Source organism: Corapipo altera, unplaced genomic scaffold (assembly GCF_003945725.1).
Source record: "Corapipo altera isolate COAL_440 unplaced genomic scaffold, ASM394572v1 316, whole genome shotgun sequence".
NCBI classification, from domain to species: domain Eukaryota; kingdom Metazoa; phylum Chordata; class Aves; order Passeriformes; family Pipridae; genus Corapipo; species Corapipo altera.
This window is the reverse complement of record NW_020884974.1, coordinates 944,109-961,822: the sequence shown is the minus strand read 5'-3', so window position 1 is coordinate 961,822 and position 17,714 is coordinate 944,109. Positions and strand designations below refer to the sequence as shown.

General features: G+C 47.9%; 1 protein-coding gene across 2 annotated transcripts in view; it reads right to left on the bottom strand.

Moving 5' to 3' along the window:
* Positions 1 to 6,510: 6,510 nt before the first annotated feature.
* The window catches only part of CUNH1orf21 (chromosome unknown C1orf21 homolog), a 116,183-nt gene continuing 104,979 nt past the window's right edge, over positions 6,511 to 17,714 (bottom strand). For both annotated transcript variants that reach the window (XM_027665265.1, XM_027665266.1), the window contains exons 5-6: positions 15,430 to 15,490; positions 6,511 to 7,561 (exon numbers count right to left, since the gene is read on the bottom strand). In XM_027665265.1, the coding sequence (XP_027521066.1) occupies positions 7,523 to 7,561; positions 15,430 to 15,490 (100 nt within the window). In that variant the 3' untranslated portion in view covers positions 6,511 to 7,522. The remainder of the gene's footprint in view (positions 7,562 to 15,429; positions 15,491 to 17,714) is intronic.

The following is a 17,714-nucleotide window of genomic DNA, read 5'->3' as shown; positions in this document are numbered from 1 at the left end:
AGCCTTGCTGCTTTTATCTCTCCATGTCCATCTCTGCCACCTTGCCAGCCATGATCCCAAGGTGCTGTTTGAAACAAGGAGTTGTCACCCTCCCACTGCAAGTGGCCTCTGAAAAGGCAAAAATATAACACAAGATTAACATCTAGGATGTGCCTGCCCCTCTCTGTATTTCTTTTATAACAAGAAATCAGGACTATTTGAGTATTTATTTCTGAGCCTGAACAGATTCCTGATCCTCCCCTGGAACACTCTCATGGATGCCTGGGGGGTAAGGGAGGCATGGTGGCATCAGGTCATCACCCCTCCTATTAAAATTATATTTATTAATTTATTCCAATAATTCTATCGATGGCCTGTTACTCAGTTGCCACATTTCCACTTCCTAGTCAGGTCACCTGAAGGACTTCAGCGGCTCTGACTGAAATTCAGCCTCAGCTGCTGCTCATCCCATCCTTCAGGTCAACCCAAAGCTGCTGGTGGCAGGAGTCCCATTTTCTTCCAAAGTGCTACATAAAAAGGTAATGTTAATAAATGTTTCCAGCTGGAATGGGGCCTATAAAACACCTTTGCCTGGGAAAGTTCACCCAAGCTGTGAAGCTCCAGCACGGGCAAATTCATCTTTATTAACCCTTTGGTGGAGAGCACAGTGTGATGTCACAGCACCAGGGCTGGCCCACTGCAGAGGCATTCAGGCCAAAATTGTGCCAAAAAAGCCTGTGTGGTGCTCCCTGGTACCCACAAGTGTTTTCTCGGGAGCAGTGGGACCACCTCGGGATGGTTCGGGCACTCCACTGGCTGCCACACCAGGACAGACCTGGTGGCAGCAGTGCAGGGCAGAGAATGAGAAAACACCCAGAAAAACGGTTTCATCCTTAAAAACCCACCCAAACCCTACTCCAGTGTTTCCCTGCCCTCACCCCCTTCGCCAGGGACACTGAGATGGGAAGGAGTCGCTGGGTTTTGGGCACAGGCCTTGGCCCAGGGATGCTTGGAGGTTTGAGCTGGGACACAGAGCAGGAGCGTGGATGAGAGGAATTCTGAGCTGGCTCTGCTGAATTTGATGCATTTTAGGCTTTCCCTACAGACCTTTTCTCCTGGCAGGCAGGTAGTTGATTGTTAGAGACGTGGTTTTATCCTCTCCTCTGCAGCAAAAGCCGCTTCCCCATCCCTGCTCGGGCCCAGTGCTCCTCACGGGTGAAGAAAATCAGCAAAGGTGGCTTTAAAAAGGCACCAGGCAGAAAAATCCAGGGAAAAGCTGTGCAGGTGAGGGCATTTCCACCACGTGCCGGCTCTCACAGCTGCTTTATGTAACTGAGCACGTGGCTTCCCACGTTTATTTTTGGGCCTGCCACGGGTGAGCTGATTGCCAGGCCCTGAGCATCGCCCTGCAATGATGTCAATCTTCACCGCGCTGGCATTACAGCATCATAAAAAATTACAGAGCTGCTATTTCGGGTAGCAGCTCTCTCCGACTCAGTGAATAAATGCAGCTCCATCTGACTCACTCCGGGGGATTATTAATAGACACAAAAGCAGAATGCCAAACCCCCAGGAATATCGCTCGGTTCCCACACGGAGCTTTCTAGTTTCTTGCAGCAATTGCTCTCGAGAACTTTTTGTCTCAAAATGTGATTTTTTTCTTAATATGTGTATTAAAAAAAAATTAAATATACGCAGGGGGAGCAAATCGTCTCTTCAACTCACCCCTGGGAGGTTTGAGGGGGGAAGTTCTGCAAGGATGGAGGGTGGTTGCTCCAGCTCCGGGCGGGCAGTGCCCCGATCCAGCCCAGCATCACACACCCATCCGAGGCAACACCTCCTGCTGACAGAGCCTTAGGGTGAGGCTGCTGCTGGTAACAAAGCTGGGAATAAAAGCTCAGGTCTCCTGATCGAAATAGAAAGCACCCAGGACGGCAGGGCAGTGGGGAGGGAGTCATTCCGAGAGGGAAGGAAACACAGGCTTCTCCTTTTGCTGCCATGGGTGCGGGGAATAGGTGTCCATGAGGCTGCTCTTACAGCTGGCTTTTATGAGGGAGGTTCACAGTCCCACACATGTTTATGATGATGAAGAAGCAGCAGCAGATGATGATGAGCATGATGAAGAGGATGATGATGATGGCTCTGCCACCTTCAAGCTCAAAGTGAGCGTTTACCTGGGTGTCGTGGGTAGAGATGTGCAGCTAAATTAAAAGAAAAAAATATTTTTTTTTCTTAAAAAGCAAAGACATGAAGGTTTTTGAATTCTACCAATGTTCCCATCTTGCAGTTCCCCTGAGCTGGGGCTTCTTTCCCTTTGCCCCAAAAGCACAGTAACAATAATAGGAATTTTCAATTGGTTCTTACCCAATTTTCTGGATGCTAGACTTGAAGGCTTCCTTCCCAACAGTAAAGCAAATGATGTGCCCCTCCAAAACCATCCCTGCATTCCTTGTCTCCTCTTCCCCAAACACCTACAGAATTAAACTCCATAGAGAAACATTTCAGCACAAAAAAGCAGAGCTTCCCAGCAGTACCAGGACCCGGAGCAGGGTCTTCTAATGTTCAGCTCTCCCAAAAGCATCCTCCATAAAAACACTTTGGTAGGAAGTTCCATAAATTTGTGCTTTCTCAGTGCACACCATAAACATTGTCGGTACCACACACTGCACGTGGCTGCAGACAAAGCTTTTGATTATCCTGGGGTGCAAGTGGGGTTATCTTCCCCTGGGCTGTGGCTGTCTCTGACAGGGAAAAGCTTTGGCACACAAGATACTTATTGCTCAGACACGCCAACACCCCACACAGCACCTGAGCTGGGGCACTCGTTTCACAGTCATAGAAACCCAGAATGGTTTGGGTTGGAAGGGACCTTAAAGCCCATCTAGTTCCACCCCCTGCCATGGGCAGGGACACCTTCCACTAGCCCAGGTTGCTCCAAGCCCCATCCAACCTGGCCTTGGACACTTCCAGGGATCCAGGGGCAGCCACAGCTTCTCTGGGCAACCTGTGCCAGTGTCCCAACCCCATGGACACCTCATGGTGTCAGGGACTGTCACCTGTGAAGCAGCAGTGTTGATCAAGGCTGTTGATGGGACAGCAGTGCCAACAGCAACTGGATATCTTGTTAAAAGCTCACATTAAGTTCATTCCATGGTAGACACACACATACCCAGCTGGAGGCCTCTCCTGTCCTGAAGGTCTGACAGGTCAGCCAAGCCGATCTGGAGTTGAGTGATTGCTAATTCCAAAGTGGGAGTGACAGGAAACCATTGTTTTACAGACCTGATAAAACTGAAACAGCTGACAAACGAGTATTTCTCTTCAGCCTAATTCTCATACGGTGCCGGCGACGTCTCCAGAGTTCCAACACGTCTCCCAGTGCTTCATCAGCCCTTTTGCTCTTGTGTCATCATTCAGATTTTAAAATACTTGCTGTGCTCCGTGGCCACTCTTATGGCCAGTCCTGGATGTTCTTTACAGCAACAAAAAGGCACACTGCAAAAAACCCATGGAAGGCTGCTGATCCCTGGCTCCTTCCTATTCCAGACGCGGCCACCGTGTCCCGTGGCAGCACCGAGCACAACTCCAGCTGCAGAGGTCAGAGGAGGGACGCGGGGACGGTGGGATGAGGCTGTTCCCGGGGTGAGGATCTCACCTGTCTGAAAACATTGCTACTCCTGCTGCGCACACAGGGATGGAGAGCAGCAGTAAGTCATCCCCGGGCTCTGTGGCGGGGGAGGAGACAGAGCTGGGTCTTCTGGCAATGAGACAATTCAAAAAACCCAAACTTCTGACTAAAAGCAAAGGAAGAAATTAGTGTTAATTGGGGGTGGAAGAGTTTGGGAGGGGGCACAGGTGAAGTGGAACTCACAATAAATAAAACAAATAAAGGCATCGTTGTTTTAGGTCAGAGCTCACGGATAAAACACGGCACAGGGCTGGATCTGGGGACGGTCACCAGCTGCTTGGGCAACTCTTGGGCAACCAGACGCTTGGGCAGCAGCCAGTTCTTGGGCAACTGCTCTAAGGGCTTTGCACAAAGCAAAAAGCACAGCAAGGGAGGAAGGTTGATTGCAAAACCCCTTCAACCACAATTTCCTTTAAGATCCCAGAATCCGGCTTGGAGCTTAAACAGTGAGTCAGCCTCCTAAAGTGAAGTTTGGGCCCTAAATCACTTGATATTTCTTTTAAAGGAAACCTTGAAATCCCATTTAAACTAAGCACATCATATCAGATATAAGCAGTTTTCCTTCTCTTCCCACCCTCCTCTTTCCCACCCTGCTGAATATATTTGAGCAGACTAAAGCCATGTGGAGGTAGGGCTGCAAGGAGAGGTGCATTTTAAGCCCCAGTAAACTACTTATATTATTAGAGATCCTCAGCCACTGTACATATTTAGACTTCTAACAAAATTTGCCAGGATTTTGCAAAGGTGGGAGAATTAAAGCAGGTTCAAAAGCGACACTCATTTGAGCACTATCATGGGGCTCCTTGTGGGATCTGATCTCTGCTTCTCCATATCCAAAACTGTATAAGAGCAATTCTCCTGCCTGACCAAGTCGTTCAGTTGGCTAAAAACCATCAAGAAGCTCCTGGGACCTGCCTGGTACAGGGTGATGGCAGCAAGACCAGTCATGGCCAAGGATTTGCTGATTTGGCATGAACAGGCAACACCTGCCTCTCTCCCCAAACCCTCAGTTCTGTTCATGTCTCACAGAATCACAGAACATCCTCAGCTGGAAGGGACCCACGATAATCACCCAGTCCAACTCCTGTCCCTGCACAGGACACCCCATGTGCCTGAGGGCGTTTCTTGCAGAAGGTCAGAGCAAACTGAAGGCTGTCTCCCTCACGCCAATCCCAGCAGCAGCCTGGGGCAGTCCTGGAGCAGTCCTGGAACAGTCCTGGAGCAGTTCTGGAGCAGTACTGGAGCATGTCAACTCCACAGACAACCACTGATGCCCTCCAGACCTCCTGCCCTCCCTCGTGCCTCCCCAGCCAGCAGCAGGACAGTCACAAATACTGTCACCTAAAGGTCCATTCAGAGAGAAGACTAAAGCACTTGCTGCTGCTCAGAATAAGAGCACAGGTAAGATGGGAATTGTTTGTCCTCCCTCATAAAGCTTCCACCAAAGCCCAGGCCTTCAGTGCCATCATCACTGGCAAGAAAAATATGAAATAAAAGAATTATTAAAACTAAGAGGCGGCTGAAAGAAAGACCCCAATGTGTCTAACACAGGGTTTGTGAGGGGAAATTTATACATGATATGTTCAGCATCTGGACAATGAAATATGTTTCAGAAGAACAGACCCAATGCCATCACTCCTGTACCACTCACAAAAGCTTTATAAAGCACTTTGGAGAGAAGGGTTTGTGGGATCAAGCCCCAGGACTCTTTATTAATTAAAGTCTTTTAAATAATTGAAATGTGCAGTCTCTTGACTCCCCTCAGCACGGCTACCTGCTCAAGAGCTGGCATAAATTATGGAAAAAAAAATCATATCCAAGAGGATGGAGTTATCACCTTGAAGAATTCATCACAGATCAAACGGCGCCGTGGCACTGAGAGATGCCAACAGCTCCAACAAGGAGGATGGGATGGGAGGAAGGCAGTGAAACCTCACCTCCAGGGAGGGCAGGACACTTGGGAAGAGCTGTGTGGCCAAAGCAGATGCTAAAATGCAATGAGGATTTAGGAAAATCAAAATTGGCTGGAAATTTTTGACCATCAGGATAAAGCTGAACATCCCAGGGAGGACCCTGACACTGAGCTGTCACAGGGAAAGCTGTTTAAGCTCGGAAGCACTTGAGTTGTCTCAGTCCTGGAATAAATACAGCAACCACAGGGCTCAGACTGAGGCTGATGGGAGCCCAGGGGACTGAGGAGCCTGCAGAGCTCAGGAACAGCTTCTGCCTCAAGCAAATAGACTGATCTGCAGCTGCTTGGAAAGCTGCTCGTGCTGGAAGTGCTCACATCCAGCGCTGCACAAGTAGGAGTAACTCACAGGTCTCTCTCCCTGGTGGGTCCTCCCCACCCCACTGCCTGAAAGCCAAGGGCAAATCCAGTGCAGGGATGGGAGCATGAGGAAGTTGGGGTTTTTCTGGACATATTCTAGGTATGGCACAGCAGTGAGAGGGAAGGAAATCCTCTGTCATGGACTGTCCAACCCCACTCAGAGCAAACATTGGAGGAAACCTCTTTAGTCAAGAAATTTGCCAAAAATTTAGAGATTTTCAGAAGACACAGGTGACTTTTGAGAGACTTAGAACCCTTTAAAGGAATCTGATTTTTCAGAAGGTTCAGTGAAAAATGGCCAACAATAAACTTTGGGCTCCATGTTTCCCTGAAGCCACATCATAACAGATGCTGTTAAAGCAGTCCCATGATCTATTCCACACCCATCACACACATCAGAGCAACAAAATCAACACAGTACAGAAACTTATGTCCTAACAAAATTGCAGTGCAAACCTTGCCCTCATACAGCATCGAAGCAGGAAGAAATACCAGCACAGGTAACAATCTCCTCTGAAATAATAAATACAAAAGCTGTATTTTTTTCCTTAATTTTTTTTTTTTAACTCATGACAGAATTTGTTAAAAATATTACATCTGCTTTTGAGAAAGTAATATCCTCTCCATTTAATATGGAAAAATAAACTCTACAGGACACACAACAGATCCCCCCAGTTGGCACAGAGCTGCTTTAAGAGATTAGATCCACAGGACTCATCAAGGCAGAGGGTTGGTTTTGTCTTCCTTGTCCCCAGACTCTGAAAACATTGTGTTGTAGGAATGGTAAAAGACAAGAATACATAAAAACAGTAAAATGTTTATTTTCTTAGAAAAAAAGAGATTCAAAATGATTGTGATCACACTCCCATTCGTGCTCAGCAAAGCCAATACTGCAAGCTTAGTCCTTGATTAAGATACCTATTAAATGAAACTCTTTTTCCTCTTAGAATACAAATTTCTGCTCCTGCATCACTTCCAGTATTTCAGTGATAACATGCTTTTAATGGATAATAATTTCTCAGCTTCTTCTCAGCAGAGAAACAAGGCCTGCCATGGCAAAAACATCCCATCTCCAAAGCTTGGAATCACCAGCATTAATAAGCACTCCGGCCCGGACGCGGACTGACAGACAGCTTAAGGGTGTTTCTTAGATGCTTGGATGTTCACTTATGGAAGCTTTGTATAACACTACCTCATCTGATAGAAAACAGGCCAGAGGCCTCAGTAAAATCAACAACGTCTTTTGGATTAACTCTTAAGGATTTGCTGCGTATCTGGACACAGAAAAAAGTGAGAAGTTGCAACAAGTTTTAACTAGCAGCAACAAAAACAGTTCCTTACGAGTTCTTAGCAATATTCCTCATCTGTTCATTAGGAAACACTGTAACTGAATGGAGTATATAATGTGGAAATGATCTTCTTCTGTTATGTAGTGCTGTTCGCTCTAGAAGACTCCCGGAAGGTCTCGGCTGGGTTGTAATCTATTTACACAGTAGTTACTCCTGGGGCGAGCGACGGAGTTGGCACTATGTGACATCCTCCTCTTCTGAACAATAGTCACGACCCTGCAAGGACAAAAGCCAGACAGTTTGTACATGGCTACTGCAGACAGGAATGAGCTGAGGGAGCGCTCTCTAGGAATGCAGATCAGGTCTCTAAACGTGGCGGGGTTTAGTTCAGGGCTGGGGAGAAACCTCCAGCACAGGGAATGGAGCTTGCACAACTCCCCCAGCCACGAAACCAGGAGAGGAGACCCTTCCCTTTCTCTCACTAATAATCTCCTAAACGTCATCCCCTACACTGAATTCCAGGGGGAGTCCAACAAACTGATTTACAAACCTATTTTATGCCAAGATGATTCACCTTGATGGGCACAACCCTGCACATTTGTTGGGAAGAGATAATCTCCGAGGCAAAAGCAAGGAAGGACATAATCCCATGAGCAACACAAGGCAGCTGCTGTGAACAAGAACACCTCCTGTGATAACCCCAGCAAGAGTTTAACCGAAGAGCAGAAGATACTATTTGTATTGAAATTATGTTTGCACAGTGGGGGATATGGGCTAAGCTTCACAAAACATGGATTTCTTATCAGACCAGTCATGTTAAGCCTTCCATTCCAGCCCAACCACAAGACTGGCAGCAGCATCTCTCTGGGTATTCCCCTTGGGATGTTGTTCTGGAGAAGGTATGTCCTGCCCCTCACTATCTGTTTTGTTCAAAGCAGCAAAAAAAGACCTGACAGGCCCCACTATCCTTGTTTCCCTGCACAAAACCAGCTTTTTGACACAAACCACCTGAGATATCCTGTGTCAAACAAGTCCCTCAAATGCAGTGCCCAAAATCTCTGGGCTATTTCCCATTTTTCCCATGTGCTGGATGTATCACCCAAGCGCTCAATCCCAGCAGCTGAGCAAAGGGCTGTCATGGAAGAAGAAAAAAAAGAAGAGGAGAAATATGAGACTGTCTAACCTCCAACAGAGCATAAAAACTCAACACCACCCTGTAAGCAGAAGACACCAACACAGCAGTGGTAAAACAGGGCTACCCAGCTGCCTCCCAGATCAAAACCAGTCACTGTCCTGTCAGGAAAGGGAAGGGAGGAGAGATAAAAGTGAAAAAAAAAAAAAAGGGAAGAGATGTTTCTTGATGCAGCGATCAGTTTATTTGGGACACACAGCAGGGGTGCACATCAGAAACAAAGGCTCCAAAATGCCTCTGCAGTTACAATCCCAGTGCCAGTGGTGGGATTGCAGAGCTGGCTTTGCTGGAGAGTCCACACCCAGGAATGTGTGCACTCTAACAGCTCCCCGGGGCCCAGCACTGTTAGCAAAAGGGTTTTCTTAGTAAGTTAAAATAAACCCCAAGAGACTAATCAGCCCAAATTCCAATTCAGCAGTCACTGACTCAGAAAGAAAGGAAATAAAATACATTTTTTAAACTAAAAGCTATGACTCAAAAAGAAGGAACGCTGAAATACTTTGCAGTGAAACCCAAATCCACCACTTTTCTCCAGTCCAGGGACCACATCTGGACAAAACCAGGAGACTAAGCTGGTGGTGATGAAAGCTTTGTCCAACATGCTTCAGAGCTGTGAAATGCACCAGCAGTGAGGGATGGCTGAGGCTCAGGGCACCTGCAGGAGATCCATTTACCTGGTTCCTCCGCCTCCTGCTCAGGAGGGAGCCCACCATTCCCCACCAGGCTCCCACCAGTGGCCATCACTGCTATCACAGCCTCAAACAGACCCAAATCCTGGAAGAAAGCCATCATGCATTCCCTGTTTCGCTCCCGTTCCTCCTGCCATTTCCTTCTGCTTCTGGGTTTGCTCTGTGGCTACCAAGTGCATCAGTCCCCAAAGGGATGCCAAGGACCTACTTCAACAGCAACGGCCTTCAGAGGTCACTTCCAGCCCAAACCACTCTTTGATTCCATGAAACATCAACCAGTGAAGCAGCAGCCAGATGATGAGCTGGTAATGTGAGCAGAGGAGCTCCAGTAGTATCTAAGTTTAGACTGAAAGGATGATGGGGTTTTTTTCCAGGAGCAGATGTGTGACAGGAAGCAAAGGAACCAGAGGAGGTAACAACTTCCCTCAAACAGAGCACCACTGTGTCTGCAGGAGAAGAGAACGCTCCAGTGTGACTTTATTGTGGCCTTTCAGTACCTCAAGGGGCTACAAGAGTGACAAGACAAGGGGGAATGGCTTCCCACTGACAGAGGACAGGTTTGGATTGGGTATTAGGAAGAAATTCCTCCCTGCGAAGGTGGTGAGGACCTGGCACAGGTTGCTCAGAGAAGCTCTGGCTGCCCCACCCCTGAAATGTCCAAGGCCAGGCTGGATGTGGCTCTGAGCAACCTGGGCTAGTGGGAGATGACCCTGCCCTTGTTGGGCAGGGGGTGGAGTGAGATGATCTTTAAGGTCCCTTTCCAACCCAAACCACTCTATGAGCCTATGATTCCATGATTGCCAGTCAAATCCTGTCCAGGGGAGCAGGCTCCTGCATCCAGAGGAGCCAGTGGAACAGAGCAGGTGGCTACCAAGAGGACTTTATGGGCCTTCCTTCAATAGCCCTTAATAGCACAGGACATTAAATGAGTTGTAATGATAATGGGTAACACACGCCTCCAAGTCCAGCTAATTCCTGAGGAATACCATCTTCCTCCCCTGCAGTTCCAAACCCAACTTTCAGCTTTTGAAAGTGTCCACAGAAACACCTCCAAACACCTTGAATGCCTCCTTTCCTGCCTGTACCCAAACCAGAAGGGCTCTTCCCCCTCTAGAAATCGCCTACCGGGGGTGCACCATGGTTGATGAGATCCTTTCGGGGAATAAAAAGAGGAAAAATCACAGGAAAAGGGCTTTTCCCCCCCCTTTTGGTGCCAGGGCGAGGCGCAGCCCCTTGTGAATGGCCCCTTGTGCGGCCGGGCAGGGGCGGCAGCGCCGGGGATGCGCTTCCGCAGCTTGGCACCGGCATCCCGGGAGAGGGAGGGAGAGGAGGGAGAGGAGGGCGGCCGGGCCGGGAGAGGGGAACGAGCTGCACCAAGCAGCCCTTTCTTCTGCCGGGCTGAAAGAGCCGGGGGGACACAGTGGCCCCTTTCACGGAGGAGGCGGCGCTGGGAATGGCGAGCCCGGCTCTGCGCTGGGAACCCTTTTCATCAATCTGGTTTTGTTTACAGCCCGCGCAGAAAAGATGGGAAGAAAATGCCGGGAGGCGGCACTAAATCATTGTATACTGTGCTAATTTTTGTCCGTTTCTCATTTTGTTAGGGAAAAATCAATGGAGTCATTAAGAGCAATCCACTTTGCTAATGAGTTTCTGCCTAATCATTCTGCCCTTGCATACGTTTCGTTAGCAACCCCCCTTCCTCTTTAAATACCATACAACGAGCTGCATTGTGTCGCCGCCGCGCTCCATGCCCAGTTTTACTAACGAGGGGATGCAGCGAGTTGATGCCAGGCACCTCTGCCCTGGCCTGGGTACTCCCGGACCCGGCTCCCGGTGACCAGGTGAGTGGACTGGCAGAGAAATCCCTGCAAACCCACCCCCACACTGGCACCAATTGATCTCTTGACCCAAAGTGACAACCCCTGTGGTGGTGGCAACGATTCCCCACGCTCGGGGTATCACTGACCACACCAGAGCTGTTACTGGGATGTCTTCACTCGCTATGACATTTTTTAATCTCATTTTTGTCCATGAGCATGTTTGCATTGTGATTATTTCTTAATCCCAGGCTGGTTTGGTTCAGAAGGGACCTTAAAGCTCATCTCATTCCACCCCCTGCCATGGGCAGGGACACCTTCCACTAGCCCAGGTTGCTCCAAGCCCCGTCCAACCTGGCCTTGGACACTCCCAGGGATGGGGCAGCCACAGCTTCTCCGGGTAACCTGTGCCAGGGCCTCCCCACCCTCAGAGGGAGGAATTTCCTCCTAATACCCAACCCAAACCCGTCCTCTGGCAGTGGGAAGCCATTCCCCCTTGTCCTTTCACTCCAGGCCCTTGTCCCCAGTCCCCCTCCAGCTCTCCCGGAGCCTCCTAGGTACTGAAAGGCCACAATAAGGTCTTCCCAGAGCCTTCTCTTCTCCAGGCTGAACAATCCCAACTCTCTCAGCCTTTCCTCCCAGCAGAGCTTCTCCATCTCTCTTCTCATCTTGGTGCCTCCTTTGGACTCTCTCCAACAGCTCCATGTCCTTCCTGTGCTGGGATTTCTTCTTGAGGGGTGACACGGAACTTGCATGGGGTCCTGTGGAATCAGGGTCCAAACAAATTTGAGATGTAGAAAGAAAAAACACCCTGAAGACTGGAGAAACTTTAGGAGAAAGGTGTTAGCTCTTCATTGTGTGCTTCACAGTGACTCTTTTTGAAGGCAAATGTAACACCGGACTAAATTAGTCCTTGCACTATTAGATTAGAGAGAACCCAGGTAATTAATTTATTTGCCTGAATATCAATACAAATGGCCTCCTACCAGGACACGTTTCTATCTTCCTAATCAGAGCTGGTATTTCAAAACCAGATTTATCCCCCTGTGAGAGGGCAGTGACTGCCCCAGCCCTGGCTGCAGCCAGTGGAGCCCGTTTCTCCTCTGCTGGGCACAGCAGATCTCAGATTTATCCAGCAGCTGCTGGGTCTGCTTCAGAAGGAATGTTCAATCACTCTCTGCTTCCTTCTCAGGTTTCCAAATCTGTATTTCTGCATATTTCTGCCTTCATCTCTCATATCAAGCAAATCACTTGTACTCCTGTCCCACATCTTTCTAATTTACTCTGGGGGAACACTCTCCTCAAGCTTAATTGCTACTACCTCTTGCTCATCCTCCACTGGAATATATTTCTGTGATTTCAGGCAGGCCTAATTTTCAATAATGATGATCACACTGACACCAGGTGAGCTGCCTCCTTCCCAGTACCTGTCTCTGCTCCACTTTCCTCCTGAACTCTTGCTGCACACATGTCTTTTTGTCTCCAAAAGCCAGGCCCATGACAAACAGTGTTTGGACAATGCTCTCAGACACAGGGAGGGATCCCTGGGGTAGTCCTGTGCAGGGCCAGGAGCTGGACTTGATGGTCCTTGTGGGACTCTTCCAGACCAGGATGTTCTATGATATGACATCTAACTACTGTTTCCTGTGCTTAACTCTACCCAGCTACTCCCAGTCTCCCACAAAACTTTTTATCTCCGGCTTCTCATCAGTTTCTTCAGTATTTTAAGCTCAAATTCTGGTGTCTCTGAAATGACTGGGTTGACTCCAGCAGAACCAACATCTAACCCAATGTGCAAGGCTGACTTTCACATTCTCAGGCAGTGCTACCTCAGCCTTCATTCCAGTATTTCTTCCTTCCAGCAAACCCTATGAATTGAATTACCACAGTCACACACAGTTCCATACAGGCAAGTTCAGCTCCAGCTCTCCAGGCAGGGACTCACGGAGAGACAGGAACAGATGTCTCCCTCTGAATGCCTCACAGTGTTTTGACACTGAATTTTGGTAGACAGGAGCTCCACTCATTGGGGTTGACATTCTGGTTTTTACCTTTGGGTGGCATTTGCAGGAGGCAGTTGAGCTTCGTAGGGGCAGCCAGAGAGATTCTCCAGACTGTTTCATCACAGCTTTTTTTGGATCTGCAGGATTCATAAACGCTTCAGCTGATGAAATGTCAGCCTGTGTTCTTTCCATTTCACACTTTGATTGCAGAAATTTTATTTTAGCTGACCTTCCTGTCCGTTTAATGGCTGTGAGGAGTCCAAAACACCCGTTTCATTTTCCTGTCTAATGCGCAGCTCACACGTAAGAGTTGCTGTTACTCACTTGTAATAAGTGACCCAACACCCCCTGAGACTCCAACACAAGCTGAGGGATGTTTTGCTCCTGCCTGTGGAGTTTCTGTAGGCACAGCCCAGAGTTGGTGACAGACTCCGTGTCTCCATCACAAACCCAATGCTGCTCATGGCCACGGTTACCACGGGAACATTACAACATGTTTTGGGACCTCATCAGCCACAGGCAACACCCCCCACTTCTGCAAACTATTTCAGCTGCAACTGGTGAGCTGCTCACTGATAGAACTCATTTAATTGTTTGACAGCGTCCTCAAAATGCTGTTTAGGCATCAGACAAACCCCCTCATGTTTTCCAATCTTTCTGGCATTTGTGGCAATACCTAGAAAAAAATGTGTTATGGGCAAAGATTAATTAAAAAACCCCAAACTCTCCCTTAGGAAGACTATTTCCTCAGGCACAGGAGGTCCCCAGAGAACACAAATCCCACGTTCAGCTGCACATTAACTCCTGCCAGTCCCATCAAGTGTCAGCAGCTTGAAAAGCAGGAGAGCCCTCTCTCTCCTTCTGACAGATTCCCTCTAAACAAATTCCCTCTAAACAAATTCCTGACGGAGAAGATAAATTTGTACAAACGCCCTGGGGATCACCTGTAACATCTGAGAGCATGATCCAACCAGCCAGGAGACATGGGCAGCTGCACTCAGTGTGGCAGGAATGGGATTAGTGCCCTGAAACAAAAAACTAACCAAAACTCATCATCAAACACAACCTCAGCTGGCCTGGACTGCAGATAACACAGACCTTTGGAAAATCCATTTCACTAGAGATTTTGCATTTGACATTATGGAAGGGGATGATGTCCAGGAAAGGCATCTGAATATTCATATGGTGATGCATTTACTCAAAGGAGATGTAGCTATAATGTGGATATGTAGAAATTCTACTTTTAAATGCACTTTGGTTACATAAAATCTTACCCCTGTGAAATACTGGTACAGAAATATTCTTCTCAGTAATCTACAAACTTCTCCTCACTTCTACTCTTTCCCCTTTATCTCATTATTGCTTTCATAATTTATATTCTTTTTAGAGTAACAAATTTGTTGCTTGGGACAAATAAGAGATTTGTCACCCCTTGTAGCACTCTGACTCCTAACACCAGGAGTGCTGGCAAAAATGGCAGAAATTCAGAGCCCTCCAAGTAAAAATTTCCCTTCTACTCTGCAACCCAACACAACTTAGAACAGAACAGAACAGAATAGAATAGAATAGCAGTATTTCATTTGGAAGGGACCTACAAGGATCATCTGCCCAATCACCTGAGCACTTCAGGGCTGACCAAAAGTTACATCACTGTTAAGGGCACTGTCCAAATATCTCTGAAACACTGACAGGCCTGAAGCAACAACCAGCCCTCTGGGAAGCCTAAACCAGTGTCTGACCTCCCTCTCAGAAAATGAATGTTTCCTCAGGTCCAGTCAGAAATTGGCAGTACAAATTAGATTACTGCAACTGAGGAAGGAAATATTTAATATAAAGTATTAAACAAGACAAATGACTCCAAAATACGCAGTGTAAAGGGTGTACTGGTGCACGAACCTCAGCTCAAGGTATAAGCAAAGACTGAGATCTAGACTTGATCCACACAGCCCACTTAATTCCTCAAGCCTCAGTTTCCCATCTGTACTGGGATACAATTATTCATAGGATCATTTAGGATTATTTAAGCTGGAAAAGCTGTCTAAGATCAAGTCCAATGCTTTACCAGGATCAAGATTCCAGTTGTCTCCCACAGAGATGAAATGAAAGACCAAATTAGTAATGACCTAAAATCCCACTTTGCTCTTCTCCTTTACCCATGATATATCCTGGACACTGGAGTTAACCTGCCATCCATCCTAGACTGGTGATGTTCCCACAAAACAAAGGATTCTCTCCAGTACTGCCCGCAATCCCTACTTTTCTGGTCTTCTTTGCACTTCATCTGTCTAACCAAGGAGCAGTTAAGGGGATCTTGGGCCAGATCCCTTCCAAACCATGGAGAATGTGGAGTGCTGCAGCAGGCAGGTCCAGCTGTCCTCCCCGTGCAGCTGGGAAACCTGTGTGTCCTCCCCTGAGAACGTCCATTTACATCCCTGTGTCTTACCTTTTCAATTTTTTCATCAAGCATTCTGAAGAATTCTTGTTGGCTTTCAGAGATGTGCATGCTGGAAGGCAAAGGAACAGTATCAGCACAACACAAATTCTTCCATTATAGAACAATGATGCTGCAGACCAGGGTTGCTGAGGGACCCAGCTGTCAGCTTTCACCATTGTGAAAAATAAATCACTTTACACTTTCATCTACAATGTCAATTTTTAAAATCTTTTTTCTTTTTCCTATTTTTGGTTTGCCCACAAAAAAAAACCTCACTGCATTTAATTCTGTATATGTGTGCTACACTTGGGATGGTAACTAGGTCACAGGAGCATCCATGGAGGAAATGAATGGAGGAGACCATTCCCTTTTCCAGGTGGGCTGCCCGGGCCAGTGGGAGCCCCCTCTGCATCAAAACAGGTTTTCCAAGGCTGCCAATTCCACCACCACCAAATGAGATGCCGATGAGGTTAAAGCCTTGCACTGGAGGATCTGCACATCCTGCTACAGGTGGGCTCTGCACCCAACACCCAGGTACGCCTACGAGCCCAGGCTGGACCTTCCCTCCCAGAGGGGTGGTCCCTACTGCTCCCTGAGCACACCCAACAGGTTATTCACAGAATCATTTAGGTTGGAAAAGCGCTCTGAGATCATCCAGTCTGACCATTCCCCCAGCACTGCCAAGGCCACCACTAACCCATGTCCCCAGGTGCCACATCTACACACCCTGTAAATCCCCCAGGATGGGCACGCCACCACTGCCCTGGACAGCTGTGCCAGTGGTTGACCACCCTTTTCATGAAGAGATTGTCCCTAATATCCAATCTAAACATCCCCTGGCACAACTTCAGGCCATTTCCTCTTGTTCTATCACTTGTTACTGGGAGGAGAGACTGAAAACTCCTGTCAGGAAGTTGTAGAGAGCCAGAAGGTCCCCTCGAGCCTCCTTTTCTCCAGGCTGAGCCCCCCCAGCTCCCTCAGCCGCTCCTCATCAGATCTGTGCTCCAGACCCTTCACTTCAATTAATTCTGCAGCACCAAGAGTCTCAGTGATATGATTTTGGATTAGCAAAGAGGGCTGGAAAATACTCCTTTTTGTTGAGGGTGGCACAAGACCACAAGCCCTTCCCCCAGGGGGGACTTGCAAAATCCAGGAAGGTGGGACGTCAAGGAAAGGACGAGGAGACAAAGATGAGGATGTTGGCAGACAGTGTTTGGGGTGGGTCTGCTTTATGTATGTTAGAGGATGGGGAGAACCTCCTTCCTGCATGAATAACATCCCTCCGGGAAAGTGAGGCCGGAGCATCCTCTGGACCCACAGCAGGGAGGAGCACCTGGGCCCACGGGGGGCTGGGGAAACGTGCCAGGGACTCAGTGTGCAACAAAAAAAGATGCAGAAAAGGAAGGATGAGGACTGGTGCCAGTGTTAACAGTGATGCCAAACAGTCAGAAGGACACACAGCTCTCGGAGATTTTCTCCAGCACAAAAAGCTGGCTTGGTTTGCTGCATTCCCACCCTTTTCCTCAGAGTGATCCTTTCAGCTGTCATGAGTTAATACTCTCCCTAAGTGCCCAACAACAGGCTGCACTTCCCTACAAAGCTCAGCATTCAGACTGCCCTCGCTATCAGGATGAACATATACAATGATTTGCTTATGTTGGACATAAATGAAGGCTCAGTTCAGAAGCGAAGGTTTCAGAAATGCCATTAAAACCTAAAGCTGGTGATTCAGGAGCAGGAACAATTCACCTTTCAGTGGTTGTGGGAGTTTTTGTCCCCAGCTGTCTGCCAGTCCCTCAGGTTCCCACCTCCACCTCAGATGGGCAAAAGATGCTTGTTTGGGACAGCTGACCCTGTCACCTGCATGTTCAGGTGTCTTGGAGAGGGATTTTACCCTTTCTTGGTAGGTAAGTGCTTGAAAAACAGTTTTGCCTTTGCAACACCATAAATCCTGTTTCTAATAAAATGAGATGATACTGGAGTGACTCACCCAAGCCATAAATTGTAAGAAAACTAAAAGAAGGCGGGGAAAAAAAAAAGGAGGATTGCATTGGTATATACATGAGAATTCCCACAGGAAGTCCTAAAGACCTGACAGTCTGTGATCTTCACACAAGTTTGTCTGGGCAGGAAAACTGCCCCACAATTTAGAGACGAAAGACACTCCAATGCTGACAATTGAGGAGCTGTGTATAACTGTAAAATCCACTGCAGGGCAGGGAACTGACAGAATTAGTGAACACTGGAAGAGTCAGAAAACCACCAAATCAAAGCTGAGTTCTTGGAGAACAGAA